Below are 19,086 nucleotides of genomic sequence, written 5' to 3'. Positions count from 1 at the left end.
GAAATTATTCAAACTCTGCAAAAATGTAAAGTCCAAAAACACTCAAATGAGTTAATAATGAAACTAAATGAATTAAAAATGATCCAGTCAAGCAGCTGCTGGCGTCAGTATTATGGGATGTCTCAGACAAGCATCGCTACCCTGGATGAGTTTAGAACACTGTACAAAGTGCATTCTGGGTAAATGGTCCAGGCTCATACCAGCATGTGTGATGGTCAGAACCAGTTCTAGACGATGGGAGGACGGTTTCTCCTCCAGAACCATCTTCTAGACACCCTGCAGGGAAACAACTTTCTAATATTGTCCAGATGTGTTCCTCCTCCGACATGTCACGTGTCTATCTGCTGTTCTGGTGAAGTTCTGAGGCTCAGAAGTCCATTAAATCGTGTGAAATATTCATAGTATGAAGATAAAAGTCTGAAGCTGCAGTCGATGAAGAACCGTCTGGTTCTGAGGAGGTCAGGGGGAGACATCTGAGGTTTGGTTGGTCTGTTTTCTGCTCTTTTATTTTCAGGTAATTGATAAAAACTCCTCCAGGATTCATAAGGAGATAAAAAAAAACAACCTGATGAGACATTTATGTTTAAAATCACCTGAGTGATGGAGCAGAACGCACCGCGGCAGACGCTCCCGTGGGCCTCAGGTGTGTGTTGATCTCACCTGCCTGTGACGTCACCCGCGGCCCGCCCACCTGAGCCGAGGCAGAGCGAGCCAGTCGCACAGGTAGACACACCTGAAAGCCGGCCAAACAGGAGGCCAAGGTTCTAACACACCTTTTTTTTCACCGGCGCACGCAAACACCGACTCACCTCAGCCGAGCACAGGCAGCGAAATGTCAAACCCGCCTGACGCTGAAGCAGGTGAGACTCTCCAGGTGAGCCACAGATGGCCCAATAAAAGGCTGCCGAGCAACAGGCGACACAAAGTAGGTTCCTGACAGAGTCTTCAGACACACCTAGTTTCTCATCCATCACCCATATAATTAAAGAGATAAAGACGCGGAGCTAAAAATAACCTCTGAAGACCCGGTGAGTCAGCATCGGAGCATTATGCAAGAGAAGGTCCATGACAAGGTTCTACAGGACAGGAAACAACAACAAGTAGACGCAGGAATATCACAAATGTCCTCAGTCTGAAGCTCCACGGCCACATCACATCCAAACACCAGAATAAACCACAGTCCCGTCATCGGTCCACATGTGTCACCACACAGAAACAAAGCCCGTGAAGTCAGGACGGACCGGGTCTACAGCCACAAAGAACAACATGGGTTCATCTGAAGACACCACAAAGGCCCAGTGAAGCTCTCACATCATCAGCCACCACACGGACATCACCGGGCCGATAGAAGAGACGCAGAAACCGGAAACTAGCTGCAAACTCAAAATCACAAGATCACCACCGCAGGAAAAACATGGAGACATCCAAAGAGGTTTAGACGCCACATTACAAGCCGACATGTGGTTGTTATAGGACAGGTAGAGCAGATACCATCACCACGATGTGAGTGTGGCCTCCACCTGGAGCTGCTCACTCACATTATCATGAGCTGTGTTCATATTATAGGTCACCTGAAGAGACGTCGACACCACAAAGTCCCCGTCAGCTCCACCTAAAGCCACCGTTCAGGCCACTATAGGAAGAACAGATGGACTTCATGAGCTCAGTTTGTAGACACCAGACCACCATCATACACGTTCCTGGTTGGACGCCATCAGGGACGTAAACACCACAAGTTCACGGATGTCCCTCAGAGACAAACAAACACTGACAAAGTAAAGTTAACGTGAAGCCACTAAATCACCTTCTAATCATTATGTGAACGTTCCAGGACACTTCTGGAGACGTAAACACCATGAAGTCCATCTGGAGCTCCATCAGAAGAACACATGGACGTCTGAAGACACACAAACACACTGTAGACTCACTACAGGGCAACATGTGAACACTAGAGACACACAGGATGAATGTAAACTCAGCTTTAAACACTAAAGTCACGCTGTAGGCCTCAGTAAGAACAACATGTGGACGTCTGAACACATAAACTCCACACAGTCCGTGTGAACTCCATGTCCAGCGGCTGTGCCTCCCGATGAGAGCCACAGAACCGCTCAGGATGAAGGGAAACTGGACCAGAGCCTCAGAACCCATCACTAGAAATGATCACAGAGACAATTAAAGAGACATCAAGGCGCTTTAATTACCGTGTGGCTCATGATAAGCTCATTACGGGGACTTTAATGGACCCAAAGTGACCGTAAACCGTCCGACGGACAGAAGCCGAACCTCTGGAGGACGTTCATCTGGAAACTCCGCACAAAGTTCCACATTATTCACTCGCTTGTTTTCCACACAGATTCTGGAGGTTCGGTCCGAAACAGCAGCTCAAGTCCGCAAAACAAACAGAAGAGGCCCGGAGCCGAACAGCGCCTCCTCCAGCCGCCCGAACCCGCCTCAGGTCGCCGCTTTCGGGCCAGAAAAGCAGCCGAAACCCGGTAAAATGTCGGCGGCGTCCACCTTTCGTCTTACCTGCATACCAGGAACTTCCATGGCGACTTCGACAGGACGCCCGATTCCTCCTCCGGCTCGGTCCGGTTCCGTGAGCTGCTGCCGGGGCTGCTGCCGTCCGTGAAGGTCCAACTCAGAGACGGGAAAGTTCGGCTTCGAAGGCGGAGATAAATCCAGAGAAAAGTCGGTTTGTTAGCGGCGGCGGCGGCTGCGACCAAACTCCGGAGAGTTGAAGCAGGAGGAGGAGGAGGAGGAGGCGGCTTTAGAGGAGGAGCCACCCGGGGAGAGGACCGGGGGCTGCTGGCCCCTGCTGGAGCCCACCGGAGCAGCAGCTTACCTGGTCACACGTCCACACCTGCTCACCTGTTGACCGGTTTATCACAGAACTTGGTCTATATGGATAAGATTTACTGAAAAGTTGGATTTAAACTGCAAGATGTTTAAATTCCTGACCTGAAAATAATCTGAAATTACCCATCAGCAGATCAACTGGGCTGATAAAGGCACAGTGGTGAGGAATTCAAGACAGCTAGCTAGTGCTACAGCAGCTAATGTAGCACAACATGATTAGCTTAACATGAAGTTAGTTAGCTAGCCAGTGCTACAGCAGCTAATGTAGCACAACATGATTAGCTTAACATGAAGTTAGTTAGCTAGCCAGTGCTACAGCAGCTAATGTAGCACAACATGATTAGCTTAACATGAAGTTAGTTAGCTAGCCAGTGCTACAGCAGCTAATATACCATAGGATTATTAGCCTCACATAAACTTAGCAAGTTAGCTGGTGTTACAGTAAGCTAATGTAGCATGATGTTATTAGTCTCACATAAACTTAGAAAGTTAGGTAGTGCTACTGCAAGCTAATGTAGCACAACGTTATTAACTTGACCTAAAGTCAGCTATTTAGCTCATGCTGCAGTAGCTAATGTTTTATAATGTTATTATCTTAGCATAATGTTGGCTACTAAGCTAGTGCTGTAGCAAGGTAATAAAGCATAACATTATTAGCTTAACATAAGTCAGTTAGCTGGCGCTGCAGCAGCTAATTTAGTATAACATTATTAGCTGAACATAAACTTAGAAAGTTAGCTATTGCTTTTGCAAGCTAACATAGCATAACGTTATTAGCTGAGCATAAGGTCAGCTAGTTAGCTAGCGCTGCAGCAATTTGTATGTCAAGGACCTGTAACGCTGACAGCAATATATAAACATCTACAGAGGAATAAACAGCTTAAAGTCAATGAACATTATGATTCACTATGTGACCATTAAACTAAATACACACTTCATTTGGAGCACTAGCATCACAACAGAATCACTACAGAAACATCATGGGGACACTTGAAAACAATAAATACACACATAAACTTTACTCTGAGGAGGTTAAATCACACTGACTGACACTTATAAGTCAACATTAGCACATTTTAGGTCACTTTAAAAGTCATAAACACTATAAAGTCCCTGTAGTCTCAATGTGGAGCGCCTCAATCACTGTGTGAACATCTGCAGAGGAATAAACACCATCAGGTCACTGAACACCCAAAGTGCAGTAAATTATATCTATAAATACCAAGTTTGATGCAAAAATGGTGCTGAACAAAAAATTTACTTTGTCATGAGGTTGTGACACCTGGGCCGGATGTGGGACAGATTTTCTGGGCACAAATAAAAACATTTGTTGCACAGAGAGGACAAAAAACAAACCTTTTTCTGTTTTGCCTGCTGTTTTAAACACCCAGTGACATCAAGTCAGTTTGAGCTGCAGCAGCACAACCTACAAACAAGTGTCAGACTGTCCACATTCATCAGGTAGACACATTAGGCAGACATGCAAAGGCTAAAATCATTAAATAAAATGAAATTAATTAGAACTATCAGGTAACACAAACAATTTTTGGACATCAAGTTCTTCAAAATCTTGAAATAAAAAAGAAAAAGAAAGCCTTGTGTCTGTCTTTTAAGTATTGAATCTAGCAGCATTTTTTCTGAAAGGTAAAATCTGGATCAACACGTCACAGGTTAAAGATATTTAATGATATAAAATAGGAATAAAATGACTATTTTACAAAACAGTAACTCATTGTGGAAGTTACGACTCCAAATCCAACACAAACATAGTGTTCTTGACCACAGCACAACATTATAGAGTTTTATTCTCAGTTGCGATTGTGTTTTAAATGATGTTTTACACGATTTGATGTGTTATCCAGACTTTAAGTGTGTTTGTCATTTTTCCTGCCAATTGTAGTAAATAGAACGTTCAAAACATCCTGAAAATATTTGTATTCTGCTTTCTAGTTTTTAGATTGTCACGGATTTGTTTCATTAGAAAACCAGATCAGACATGAAGGCAACACCCACAATGAGGACGAATCATCCACGAGCCTTTTCATTTCAGTGAACTGGCCCTTTAAAAAATTCACACGTCACTCTGACAGCCAGGAAGCGAGGATCAGGTTCCGACCTGACGTCACCCGGAAGCGGAGGCCAGGGGGGCGGAGCCCGGCAGAAGATGGCGTCCCTGCGCTGTAGGCGAGATCCCTGCGGCGTTATCTGTCTGATTCTAACTTATTTCAGCGTGTTCTACGCGGACTACGTGGTCATACAGTATGTCCTCATCCCCGCCTACTCCGGCAGGTCGGTACTTTGTGTTTTTATGCCGTTAGAACCTCTAAAATCACCGACATGGCGCCTGCTGTCTGCGCTGCCTCCATTCATTTGACAGCGAGCAGCTCGAACAGCATCTTCAGGCGCTTCCCTCCGTTTAACATCGTTTTTGTCACAGTAACGAGTATTCATGTGTATTTACGGGAGTGTGTGTGACGGTTTTGTGTTGAGGAGACACCGGATAAACGGGGTTTTCCGTTTGTTTACCACCTGACGCGGCTGATGCGCATCAAAACAGTCCGTCAGCTGGCTGCTGTCAGAGGGCTTCCGCCGCGTCCGGGGTTCATTCAGTATTCCGGTAATTTAATGTTGTCTGTGTGTGTGTGACACAGGTCTGACTGTCTGCGACCTGAACCACAACGGTTCCTACATCAGCAAGAGACGCCCTTTAATTCGGCTGACAGGAAACATTACATGAACACCGTCTTTTCTTATAGTTTTGACTTTTTTGAGGTCACTGCCTGGGTCTTCCCCCGCAGACTGAACGGAGGCTGGTAGTAGAGAAAAGTCTAAATGTAAAAGGAACATTTGAACGTTAACTTACCCACATCTATAACATAATGCAGTTATTTTGCCGCTTGTGTTTTACGTATTCACTGTCCTTTTTCAGATTTCCTCTGTGGTTCATGTGGCCTGACTTTATATGAAACTGTTTTCGGACTGTTCACATTTGCACTAATAACGCCTGCAGTCCATATTTATGATGGATAATACAGTTTAAAGCATTTTATTAAAGCTGTGAAGGAGTGACAGGAGTTTGCTCTAAACAGTCTCGTGTAAAAATACAGAAAACTAACAAATATTAAATAAGGACTGCTGTTTTTTTTTTTTTTTTTTTTTATAATAATTGCAAACTGAATATTTTTAGGTTTTTGACTGTTTGAAGAAGGCAAGATGTTTAAAGACGTCCCAGACTCTTGAAGCTCTGACAGACGTGTTTCACTACATTCAGGCATTTTATCGCTCAAAGCTGAATAACTGATGCTGGAACTATAGAAGTAATCTGATGTTTCCATGCAGTAAACCCGTGTGGCGTGCTCCTTCCTCTCCCCACAGTGTGTGGTGTACTCTGCACGGCTCAGTGTTCAACCTGATTCTGCTGCTGCTGCTGGCCTGCCACTCCAAGGCCGTCTTCTCAGATCCTGGTCAGTTTAAAGCCTGAAGTCATCCATCTGCAAACTCCCCAAAGCAACGCAGTCAGGGAAACCAGACGGCGACCACGTCAGTTTTCCAGAGAAGAAGTTTCATAAAATCATGACAGAAGTTTAGCTGTTTGTTGTTGTAAAGTCCTGTCAGACATCTCAGTTGAAACTTAACGCTGTTTAAGTGCCACTGGCAGACCTGGGAAATCTTTGATTTATTTATAAAAGCAAATATAAAAAGCATATTTTTTTAAATGGCACAAATCTAGGTGTGAAAAATAGTTGATTACTTTTTTGTTTTTTACAAATATAATTAACAGTGAATGGACTCTCCTTGTTAATGAAGTCCAGGTTTAATCAGTATAAATGTGGATTTTTAAAGCAGAGTTTGTTGTGGTTCTCACATTCATTAGACTGATAGAAATCCCTGCTGTGTAGTTCCAGGCTTCAGAGCAGCTAAATCCATCAAACGTCACCTTCTTCATCAATTAAACAAAGAATAAAAGTAAAAATGATGTAAGTGAACCAGTACAATTAGATAAATACAGAAAAAAACTCAGCCTGCACCAGGCATAAAGCTTCTTCTTACAATATTCTGGCAGCTAATTGGGTTCATTGTTTACCAAAATATAATACTGTTGATAATTACAGACTGAATGTTGTACAAAAGGTTTACTTTCTTCTCCAGACAGAGGGTTTTTAGTGTCCTTTGTGGTCAGTGTGTTTTTTACTATATTTTACTGATAAATATGCATTGAAACAATCAGTTTTAATAATCTGAGAGGGGAGGAGCTGTGAAATAACTCGAGCACGTTGGTTAGTTTTTGTGTTTCTGCGTTCAGGCATGGTGCCTCTCCCTGAAACCGCCATCGACTTCTCAGACCTCCGCTCTCAGTCGTCTCGGATGAATGAACGGGTGAGTTCACCCTCTGATGACACCAAGCTATGAGCTTAAGACGTGTTCAGAAACAACGAGCATCACTTCAGGTTCAGGTGTGTCCCATACAGCGAAGCTCCAGCAAAAGCCTGAAGTTGTTCTTGTCTTCAGGTGTTCGTTCTGCTCATAAACTCGACGCTAACGCATGAAGCTAAGAGCAGAGCTGAAGGCTAATAGTAGAGGCCAGCGCTGTATTATCTGGACGTGTCATTAGCTGCTCCAGCCTGTGTTTATCTCAGAGCTTCTCTGTGCTTACATCCTCACAGCTGCTCTTATGTGCTCCACAGCTTCTCATTATTTACTTATGGGCTCAGTGACACAAAGTCTGTTTTGTTCTGCTGAGTTCAGCGTAGAACCTGTGAATGTCTGCGACGTCTGACTCTGTTGATAAATGATGGAGAAGTCCAGATCAGAACTTAGTGTTACCTTTAAGTCGAGTAGAAAGTCGCTGCGACTCGTCCAGAGTTCTTCTCATTCAGTGTTTTACTCGTGTTCAGGGCTGCGAGGGCTGGACGGTGTGCAGCCGCTGTGAAACCTACAGACCTCCCAGAGCGCACCACTGCCGGGTCTGCCAGAGATGCATCCGCCGCATGGACCACCACTGCCCCTGGTGGGAGCATCCATCCATCATCCATCCATCCATTCATTCATTCACCATCCATCCATCCATCCATCCATCATCCATCATCCATTCACCATCCATCCATCCATCCATCCATCATCCATCCATTATCCATCCAGTCTCAGTTCTTCTCTTCTCTGTTACTTGTCTGTTGTTCAGGATCAACAACTGTGTCGGGGAGCTGAACCAGAAGTACTTCATCCAGTTTCTCTTCTACACCGGTCAGTAAACTGCAGCATGTTGACATCAGCAGTGCTGGAAGGAAGCAGAAAAACAAAACAAAGCAGGAGTCACACACCATATCTGACAGAGCTCAGTTCAAATAACAGAGGAGTGAGCTGGCCACAGCGTTCCAGCCTGACGGGCCAGCAGACCGGTTATTAGACCTAATCAGGGTTTTACGGCTGCTGCTGCACCTCAGACGTTACTGGAGTCTTTCCATGACCCGCCCGGGCCTCAGAGGAAGCTGTCGCGCTCAGCTCTGCTATGTTTAGCTTCTTCCTGAATCTGTGGGGTTTAGTTTCACTCCTGAATGTTCCTGTTTATGTGTTCACGTGTCAGACTTATTCTGCTGAATGCTTTCAGGAAAACAGGCAGTAGAAGGAGCTTCATTAGCATTAAAACGGGTCGAATCAACCGAACCGAGAACCAGCCGGGAGGTCTTTTACTGGTCTGACGGGGTTTCTGATCCCCTTGAGACTCATTTGGACGTCGCTGACACAATAAAACGACTTTTAACCCTTGAACCAGCTGCGACTCTGTTTCCAGTCACTTTATGCACATGCATGTGTTTTTCCTTCGCCTACTTCATGAGTGTTCTGTGACTGGTGCCGTTTATCAGACCTGCTGGTGGCCCGGTGTGAGTCAGCTAACGGTGATTCACGTCTGCTTTCAGGGATGGCCAGTCTGTACTCGATGGTTCTGGTGGTGTCGGCCTGGATCTGGAGGATCCGGAGTGAACGGGAAGGAGACGCAGAGAAGGAAGGAGAAGAGACGCCCAGCAAACACCTGATAGTGTGAGTCATTCAGCAGAAAATCAATCAGAACCTCCAACCGGACCTCCTCATGAACCAGCTGGTTCTGTATCTGCAGCACCTTTATCTACTGACCAGAGTTCTACCTTCAGACTGTGAATGTTCCAGAGGTCCAGGTCCTTCAAGTCCACAGAGGAGGGTCCAGATTGATCACTTTAATGGACTTTTTCCATCATTTCTGAGCCTCAGAACTTCATCAGTACAGCAGATAGACACATGACATTTAGGAGGAAGAACACATCTGGGTTCTGGTAGAACCTGATACCAGATCAGTGTCTCGGTCTGAACCCTGGACGTGAGGAGGTCTGGGGGAGCTTTGTTCAGAGTCGGCTGGTGTTAACGTTCTCCTGTGTCTCTGCCTTCAGGGCCCATTACATCATCCTGCTGGTGGAGTCGGTGCTGTTCGGTGTCTTCGTCATGGTCATCTTCTACGATCAGGTACCAAGAAGGAACGAAGGGTTCCTTCTGCTCGACCCTCTCTGATGAATGGTGTCTGTGAAATCCTGCATCAGCAGATCAGATACTTCAGATCATGTGAACCACTTTCAGCACGTTTTCTTCTCACATTGAAACAACAACATGTCAGAAACTACTCAAGATTAAAACCTGAACTTTTCTCTGTTACTTCTCATCATGTCGCTGACTGAGAGTCTGTAAAACTGGACAAGTGGATCAAATAATGTGATGACGGGCGAGTTGAAATGTGAACAAACTGAAACCATCTTTAAGCTCATATGAACAGAACTGATGCAGCAGCAGTGAGCTCGTGATGTTTTCTGAACCAATTCAGTAAATTCAAACCTTAAACGTCGTCAGTGTTTAAACCTGTGAGGTTCGTCTTATTTTTTAAATAAATAAATAATAACAGACTCGACTTGACACGCGTTCTTCTGGAAACATCTGAGGGCAGAAGAAGTCAGCTGCTGGGTTAGGGTTTGATTTTACATCCTGGTGTCTTTAGCCTCAGTGCTCCCAGGATGCATTGCAGGGCTGCTGACGTACACCATGGATGTGTTTGGAGAGACGTCACGTCTTTAGAAACTCCTGAAAATCTAAAAACATTCAGCAGCTTATCTCCTGAGTCAGATGTTCCAGGAACACACGGACCACCGTGACTCCATGAAGCTTCTGCTCAGACTGAACAGAACTGCATCACTCCTCTCCGTCTCCTCCTGCAGCTCGTCTCCATCATCACGGACGAGACGCCCATCGAGCAGATGAGGAACCGGCTGATGGTGAAGGACCGCGGCTCCTCCTCTTCGTCCTCCTCGTCCTCCTCCCAGCTGCCTCATCATCCTCCTCACACCCGCAAACCCAAGCTGGCCCTGCTGAGGGAGGTGTTCGGAAGAGGTGGGTTCCCGTCTGTCGGCTCCTTCACGTTTCAGTCGTGAGCGTTCTGACCTGTGGTTCTGTGTTCAGGCTCGGTGTTCTGCTGGCTGCTTCCTCTCCACTCCAGCCCTCCGTCGGTGGGCGGCGTCTCCTACTCTGCTCTGCCCGACTACGACGTCTGAGCCGCGGGAGGACGGACGGACGGACGGACAGGGAGGTTTACTGTGTGTGAATGTGTGAGCGTGAGTCTTCTGCCTAACGACGATGTCTTCTCTCTGGACCTGAGAGGTGGAGGAGGACGTGAGTGAATGACGTGTGGACCTAAAGCAGAAGCTGCAGGCGGACGGTCGTCGTCTCCTGAGAGCAAACAGCACCGATGTTTAACTACCAGCAGGATGGAAATGGAAGAGCTGCTCCTCTGTGGACACTGAGGTTTGACTGATGCGTGGTTTATCCATCCCATAGTAGCTGCAGATAAAACGGGCCAGCACCAGAACTTTCCACAGAAACCCTACAGGCTGATAAAATGCAGATTCAGACGCCTGTGAGAAGTGGATCGGTCATGAGTTATCCTTTAACCTCTGAACTCCAGCAGCAGCAGATCGTTCACAGAACAACCACCGAACGTCTGACCTTCACTCTGCTGCTCGCAGCTCATCGCTTCCCGGCTGCACCGACCCGTGCAGAAGTTCTGGTTTTTACACAATCTGTTCTGAGCAAACAGTCCATTTTCTGCAGATTTTGAAATGAGACGTGAAGAAAAAAAGTGATTTTAATTAAGAATCCGATCAAACTTTGCTTCATTAAATAGACGAACATAATAACTAACTTGATGCAGATGTGAAACCAGCGGATTTTTTTTATTGCTGATGAACGGTGCAGTTTTGCCTTTTTTCTTCTTGAAAGTGAAGCTCTCTTGGAATAGTTCCTGCAGGTTTTGGGGTTCAGAGGTTTAAAGAATAACCGAACACCAGCGATGATCCTCGTTTGCGCTGAAAGCAGATTTTGAATATTTCAGACGTTTCTTTCTGACAGTTTGTGAATCGGGGAGGAAACGGCCCAAAGCAGCAGCGACAGGAGGCGGGCTTTAACCAACCACACTCTGTCCGTCACGTTTCATTACAACGTCGGCTCAGTTTCCACGGAGCTGCTGCGCATCAGTCAAACCCGGTGCTGCTCTCGGTCTGCGGTTTGGAGGCTAGCTAGCTTTTATGCTAACACAGCCTGCTTCAGCCAATCAGAACTGTCCTCGTGGTCGTTGAGCTGTGAAAGCCCAGAAATTAGTTCGTTACTGAACCTTTTATTATTATTATTATTATTATTATTATTATTATTATTAGCAAGATGAGTCACAGCTTTAAAAAAAAAAACCCAAACTGGTCACGATGTGGATTTTTAATGTGGATATCTGATGTTTTTAACAGTTTATTGAACTTGCGGTTACAACACAAGCTCTGCTTTGGTTCTTTTACATTTTGATCATGTATAGCACGGCACACTTCATGACCAAAAGTATGTGGACACCTGAGCGTTACATGCTGGTGTTTTAGTTGGACTTGCTGTGTGCATAGATTTACTCGCGTTAAGAGCTCTGTGCAGACCAGTTGAATATTTCCACTCTAAACTGGGAACCGTTTCTTTTTGAATCTCACTTTGGTCGTACTGAAGCTGGAAACGACATAAAATCAGCTCTAACCACCAGCAACAGCCTGAGACGGAGCGTCCACATACTTTTGGCCACATAATTTGTTAGTGCGGTTAAGCTATGTAGGTCAAATGTCTCCTTTTTATTTCTCCTCATTCTCAAATAGAAAACTGTTGACTTTAATATCCACATCATAAAGTCGCCCAACATATATATTTTGGATAAAACAGAACAAATCGGATGAACTGGGTTTTATGGGCTCATCAGCAAACGGGAAACTTCCACAGAGATTCCTTCATCGTGTCTTTTCTTCCTCATTCCTGTGTTTATTTGAAGTATGAATATGTGCTACTAACTGAAGTGTGTTACAGATTTACTCTAAATCCACAAAGACTTATATATATTTACACAGAGCGGTGCGATTTCAGACACGACGGACGGATGCTGTTGTTTACTCGCCCCTAGAGTCTATTTTTGATCTCAGACATGGAAGCAGTGTTCGTCTTTGGTTCTGCTGGATCTCAGCGATTCTTTATTTATTGTTGCTCTACCAAGAACTGTGCGGTTTTATGTGCCGGGTGGAGCTGCCTCTGAATGTGCTGCTTCTGGAGTTTGGACGGCTTTTACAGGATCTCCAGCTCTTTGGACTCAGGCGTCGCTCTGACGGCACTTTTTGCTGTAAAATGGTGGAAGTGAAACTGGAGATGTTAATCTGATCTGCCGACCTTAAGCTGGAGCAAAAAGATACGTAATAACAGTAATACGAGTGTTAGTACTGCAGAAGTACTCGATAAGAAGTAGTCCTGCAGGTAAAATACTTCAGAAACTATCAGAAACGTTAGCAAAATGTTCAGCCGACAACCAAAACATTCACGACCACCTACATCAGACTCACTGTGCTAGCCACTGGCAGACCCAGGCTAGTCACTAGCATGGCTAGGCTAATCGCTAGCACTCCTCGGCAAGTCATTAGCATTCGTAGGCTATCTTTAGCCGCTAGAGCCCTGGGCTAAGTTAGAGAATTACTAGCATCACTACTCCAGCCTTTAGCATCACAAATAGCCTTCAGCAAACCTTCAACAATTTCCCTGAGGTTTGCACAAAAGGGATCAATGAAGTTCTATTCTATTCTATTCTATTCTATTCGGCTAGCATCTCTAGGTTTAAGACTAGCATTTCTAGCCTAACCACTAGCATCCATACGTTTGAAACTAGCATTCCTACGCTAGCCACTAGCATTTCTAGGTATGAGACTAGCTTTTCTACGCTAGCCACTAGCATCCCTATGTTTGAGACGAGCATTTCTAGGCTAGAAATAGGCTAGCAACTAGCTTGGCTAGGCTTGTCACTAGCAGTATTATGCAAATGACTACTATGGGTAGGCTAAGCTAGGCTAGCACCTAAAATCTCCTGCAAAAAGAAAATCTTCAGTAGCAACTAGAATTTTTAGGTTAGTCATTAGCATTCCTAGGCTAGTAAATAGCATTTCTAGACATGTCACTAGTATCCCAAGGTTACGATAAGTTATCCACTAGCATTCCTTGGCTAGCCACTAGTTTTCCTTGGCTAGAAATAGGCAAGTAACTAGCATCATCGGCTAGTCACTAGCATTCTTAGCCTAACGACTGGTATTCTTCGGCTAGGCTAGGCTAGCAACTAGAATTCCTCTGCCTGCCACTAGCTTTCTGAGGACTTACGGCTAGCTGAGCATTTGTAACTTCTGTAATCTTTGCTTTCTCTTTGAAATACTGCAGAATTTTACTGGTTTGTATCGGTGTAGCCACGTTAAAGTCTTTTTAGTGGATATATGAAGAATTCAAAAGCTATTTTACAAGCTCACATTTTAAAAAATAAAAAGTCTTAATCTGTGAAGTGACCAAAGCTTAAGCAAACCACAAGTACCTCTAAAATGTAGAGAGCTGTGAAGAAGTCAAACTTTGGCTTTTACTTTGAAAGTGTCGGAGCTCAGACTCAAAGGCAGCTTCACCCTCCGTGTGTTTTTATGTCTGTTGTAATTATTCTGACCTCCGTGTCCAACCTGGGCTGAACAGGATGCACAAGGGAACATAACGACAAGTGCTCCAGCGGATGACACGAATGATGTTTTAACAAAGTACTCAGAACGTTCCTCAGATGTTTGGATCAGAACCAGAACTGCCGGTCGGGACGTGAAGTTGCTTGTTTCCCCTCAAAAGTCTTGAATCGTGCGGCTTCCGTCACGTGGAGCGATCTGCCTTTTTTTAATCTATTTAACGTGTTTTTAGATACTAATGACTCTTTCAACATTTTTAACAGCAAAACATCAAGTTTGTCCTCAAAGTGGATCTTGGAGAGAAGTTACGGGAAACATGCAGAGACGTCCGATGTTTCCTTCACACTGTGAGCAATACCGCTAATATACAACCATATTTATATAACACTTGCTTTGGTTTAACACTTATTTATTTGAATACTTAAAAATAGAAGCGGACAATATTAGCAAAAAAACCTCTGTGACTTTGTTCCATTCTGGAGGAAACTGTTGAAGCCTCCAGTACGTTGAACATGTTTGCTTCGATAACGGACTCAAGTTGGAAATATGAGTTAGCACGAAGGTCGATCTGTTGTTCGACTACGTCGACAACAAATGTAATCTGAAAATCCAAAGAAAATCATTTAGCTAGTTTAAAAAACGCTACCTGTGTAATGAAGAAATGAAACATGAAACACATTTCTTTGCATTGAACACCAGGGGGCACAGTTAGTATATTAGACAGAAAACTAAGCAAAAGCTGTGTGGACACGAGGAGCGACTCCACCTGACTCTTCTTCTCTGAGCTAGTATTTTGAAGTTAGGCTAATCACTCGTATCCCTAAGTGAGAGGCTAGCATTTGTAAAAGTAATTTCCCTGAAAAGGGATCAATAAAGTTCTATCTTAGCTTATCTTGTGGGCTAGCAACAAACATTTCTAATCAGGCTGTTAGCATCCTTAGGCTAACCGCTACCATTACCAGGCTATTAATAGGTTAATGACTTACATTCCAAGGTTTGACACTAACGCTAATGGGCAGTATTCCTAAGCTAGGCTAACAACTAAAATCTTTAAGCTAGCAACTACCATCCCTAGGCCTGACAGAATCATTGTAAGGCTAATGACTAGTATCTAGACTAAACTAGAAAAATGGAATCTCCAGACGACCCACCAGCATTACTATCTGTCAGTGACATTGTAGGCTAATCACTAGTATCCCGAAGCTAGAGACTAGCATTTCTAGGCTAGCAACAAACATTTTTAGACAGGCCATTAGCATCCTTAGGCTAACCGCTAGTGTTACAAGGCTATTAATAAGTTAATGTCTTACATCCCAAGGTTTGACACTAGCAGTCTTAGGCTAATGGGTAGTATTCCTAGGCTAGGCTAACAACTAGAATCTTTAAGCTAGCTGTTAGCATCCCTAGGCCTGACAGAATCCTTGTAAGGCTAATGACTAGCATATCTAGACTAGAAAAGTGGAATCTCCAGACTACCCACCAGCATTACTAGTTCAGTCAGTAGCATTCGTTGGCTAATCACTAGCATGAGCAGCCACATCCTTAATTATGCAAAACTTTAAGCCTCGATGCAGTTTAGACAAGCTGACGGTTGTCATAAACAAGGAAATTAGCTGCAGAGACCAGAGCAGTTTTCTGCATGAGGCTCGGTGGAGATTCGTCACTTTTATAGCCCCAAGCGCACATTAAAGGAAATGCACTTTTTGTCACTTCCGTGTTTGCTTCATTTCGTTATCTGAAGTTGACGTTAGCTACTTTTGCTACATGGTGCTAACAGGGCAGCAGTCGAGTGCTAACGGTAACTGTGACGGATCCAAATGAGCAGATAGGACCACCAGCACACATGTTCCAGGATCCTGGTTTAGCAAATGAGGCCTTAAAGACTGAACAGTTCTGTGGATGTTGCTGATATCGGAGCTGCACAATATTCGGTCGTTGTGACGTAGAAGTTGGGAAAATGAACTCAGACACTTTGACTTTCTTTGCAGCCTGCAGTGGGAAACTGTCCAACGTGTACGTGTGGTAACGAACCCAACAGCTGTCCAAGCTCGTTTTAATCATCCTTAGAACAAAGTCACAGAGCTTCTAAAGAGTTCTTTCAGGAAGTCACAGATTCTGCAACTTCATGTTTTGTACTGATCGTCCCATCGATGGCCTTCGACCGACTCACTTTGCTCACAGTGTGACTGACAGACGCGTCCTTACAGCTGCCTTATTGTTGTCGGTGTGTGTAGTTTCACTGCAGTAGAAGAATAAATACACTGAAATGAACAACGTTCCCTGAACGTTTCCCGTAACTCTGTCGGAACACTTGATCCTCAGCCAGGTCTGGTTTCTGCTGTACATACGAGGGTTCATGTTTTCTATGGATGATGTGCAATTCTGATGAAGGGACGGTTACTGAACTTCTTTTCTTTCTATCTGGACGAAACAGAACCAGGTTTGAAATGTTTTTGTGAATACTGAGGTACCCGAGGTTTTACCCTTATAACTTATCTCGTGTTGAATTTTACATTTTTCTCCAAAGAATGGTTCAGTGAGCGCTGAACGAAAAGTCGCCTCACGGTTGTTAAAAAAACACCTTCAGAACGTTTCAGACGGTGGATGTTTTAGTCCAGATGTGTAGAATATCAGGTCGCTTGGTTGTTTTTCTGTTTGGTTTGTTTTTGTATCATCGGGGTGCGCTTGTTTCAGTTTGTCCACTAATTCTCTCAGTTAAAGTCCAAGAAAAGGTCACTTTTGTTTGCTGGAAGGAAACAAGCGCACCCCGTTAGCTGTTTTCCAGACAGCGGGAAGGAATGTGTGTACAAACAAACAAGGTCTGAAACTGACGTCTGGCCACCAGCCCAACTGACTTCAGGGACTTTGTCTGCTTGTTGGAAAAGTTCAGCGCTGAAGCAAAAAAACTAACAAACAAACAAACACTTTAAACCAGTACAACTGCAACATACCTGTCTTCAGTCCGTCTCTCTTTGTCCCAGAACTGAAATCTTCTGCTCCTGAACTTCTTCCTGCGTTCGGCTGGTTTGGCTCAACGTTAGTTTCACGTCCTGCAAACTAAACCAACGACGAGTTTAACATCATGCGCTTCATGATGAACAAGTTTACAACTGACTGATGTTTATTTATTTCCTGTTACAATCTTAAACCGTGACCTGTGTTTTATTGATATGCTGCTCTGATTCGTTCAACTGGAAGTAAAACAGACGTCTTTTAAACTACTCGGCCTCCTCTGGTCTCTGTACACTCACTGGGTTCAGTTCATTCTTCTGAGGATTATTTAAGTCTGCAGCTTGAAATGGAAAGAAAACAAAACACTGAAGACTGACATAAGATAAAGAAATCATCTTTCACAGCAGCCTGTTTTTTCATTTATTCAGAATTCATACAAGCTTTGGCTCATCAGTCGTATGGGACCAATGGGAACGCATTAACAAACCCTGCAGGTTTCAGTCTGCAGGAATAATAAAAATATTTAAATATGTCAAAATACAGCATTAGTCTCATTCTGCATGTATGTTATGAGCACATGGCACAACACGAGACAGTCAGCTTTGAAGGACAAAACTCCACCTGCATCTAAAAGATGAGCAACAATGCCCAGTCTGGAGAGACGGCTAGTCATTAGCATCTCCAGGCTAGTCATTAACATCTCCAGGCTAGTTACTTGTAGCTCCAGAATAGTCACTAGCATCTCCAGGCTAATCATTAGCATCTCCAGGCTAGTTACTTGTAGCTCCAGGATAGTCACTAGCATCTCCAGGCTAATCATTAGCATCTCCAGGCTAGTTACTTGTAGCTCCAGGATAGTCACTAGCATCTCCAGGCTAATCATTAGCATCTCCAGGCTAGTTACTTGTAGCTCCAGGATAGTCATTAGCATCTCCAGGCTAACCATTAACATCTCCAGGCTAGTCATTAGCATCTTTAACCCAGTCTCTATCCACTTATGTAGCTTGGACACATGTCTGTTCATTTTTCAGAGGGTTGATCAAAAAGTTACATAAAAAATCAAACGCTGTACCTGATTTAAGTCGGCTGTGATTCCTGCTGAACCGTCTGATCAGCTGCAGTTTACTGGACCGAACCTTTAATGGGTTCTGTTTCGTTTCCACTCAGGTTAACTTCCTTACAAGCTCCGTAAAGGAAACTTGCTTTCAGCCACAACTCCTGCATGGTCCTCCTTCCTGGGCCGGCAGACTTTGTTACGACACAAAACGGAGAAGAACCGTTTTACTTCAGGAGATAAAGACGCCGTGTTGAGAACATGGACCAGAGCAGTGAGCTGCAGCTGATCAGCGACCTGCTCAGGTGAGGCCGGTTGGGATGATTAAGGCCAAGAACCACAGCAACACCACACTGAATACATCTGCACACACAAACCCAACCCTCAGTATGGCTCTGTAGTTTACCCAAAACACTGAAACTCTGTGAAACAAAATTATTGAAAATTATAAATTGTAATAATGACGTTGACCTACAAAAAACAAGGAACCAGCTTTAACAGTCATCACATCAATGAGAGTCGGTTACAAACCAATGAAACTACATAACAGAACTTTAGTCCAGAACATTGTGATTTGTGTTTTCCCGCAGAAGGATCGATGCATTTACAGTTAATATTTATGAGAAGTAAACTGGAGATCCTGGGGAACATGATGGAGGCTCCAGTTCCCAGCAGCAGGTTCACATGTGAGCAGCAGGTGGCGCCGCGGTTCCATCATCCAGCTGCAGACTGATGACGAGCAGAGACACGTCCAGCTTCAGGCCTTCAGACGCCAGAACGGCTTTAATCTGAGGAGCACAAAAAAGTGAAGCACTGCTGCAAGAAAACTGGTTTTATTCAGAGACCGTCTGTGTTCAGGTGTTTAGACGTTGGTCACATGATGTGAGTCCATCAGGTGGAATAAAAGAGGTTTTATTCGTTCATAGTAAAACGTTAAAGAGGTGCTTCTGTTCCCTGAAGAGACGTTTAAACTCTTCACTACAGTCGTTGTTTATTTATCACACTTAAAGCTGTGGAGTATTTTCCAGCAAAGAAATCAGATTAATAACACAAATTTAAATTCTAACGTTAGGCTGATTTATTATGTAGCTTCACCTGAAGCTTCATACCGACAATATTATACAAAGAAACCCAAGAATTAAAAAATAACCCGACAGCGTT

At 44.2% G+C, this 19,086-nt stretch overlaps 2 protein-coding genes across 3 annotated transcripts in view; one reads left to right on the top strand and one right to left on the bottom strand.

Annotated features, from left to right (window-relative positions):
- The window catches only part of LOC103363054 (serine/threonine protein kinase 26), a 34,504-nt gene extending 31,745 nt beyond the window's left edge, over nucleotides 1-2,759 (bottom strand). For both annotated transcript variants that reach the window (XM_008289651.1, XM_008289652.1), the window contains exon 1: nucleotides 2,530-2,759. In XM_008289651.1, coding sequence (XP_008287873.1) covers nucleotides 2,530-2,550 — 21 coding nt within the window. In that variant the 5' untranslated portion in view covers nucleotides 2,551-2,759. The remainder of the gene's footprint in view (nucleotides 1-2,529) is intronic.
- A 2,264-nt stretch (nucleotides 2,760-5,023) lies between these two features.
- LOC103363053 (palmitoyltransferase ZDHHC3) lies at nucleotides 5,024-17,140 on the top strand. Its single transcript, XM_008289650.1, has 9 exons — nucleotides 5,024-5,148; nucleotides 6,235-6,323; nucleotides 7,163-7,236; nucleotides 7,755-7,867; nucleotides 8,039-8,100; nucleotides 8,775-8,895; nucleotides 9,279-9,351; nucleotides 10,092-10,263; nucleotides 10,333-17,140. The coding sequence occupies exons 1-9, from the start codon at nucleotides 5,024-5,026 to the stop codon at nucleotides 10,422-10,424; spliced, it is 921 nt and encodes a 306-aa protein (XP_008287872.1). The 3' UTR covers nucleotides 10,425-17,140.
- Nucleotides 17,141-19,086: the final 1,946 nt, after the last annotated feature.

Source organism: Stegastes partitus, unplaced genomic scaffold (assembly GCF_000690725.1).
Source record: "Stegastes partitus isolate 25-593 unplaced genomic scaffold, Stegastes_partitus-1.0.2 Scaffold628, whole genome shotgun sequence".
Classification (NCBI taxonomy): Eukaryota; Metazoa; Chordata; class Actinopteri; family Pomacentridae; genus Stegastes; species Stegastes partitus.
The sequence above is the reverse complement of the archived record's forward strand: the minus strand, read 5'-3'. Positions and strand labels throughout refer to the sequence as shown.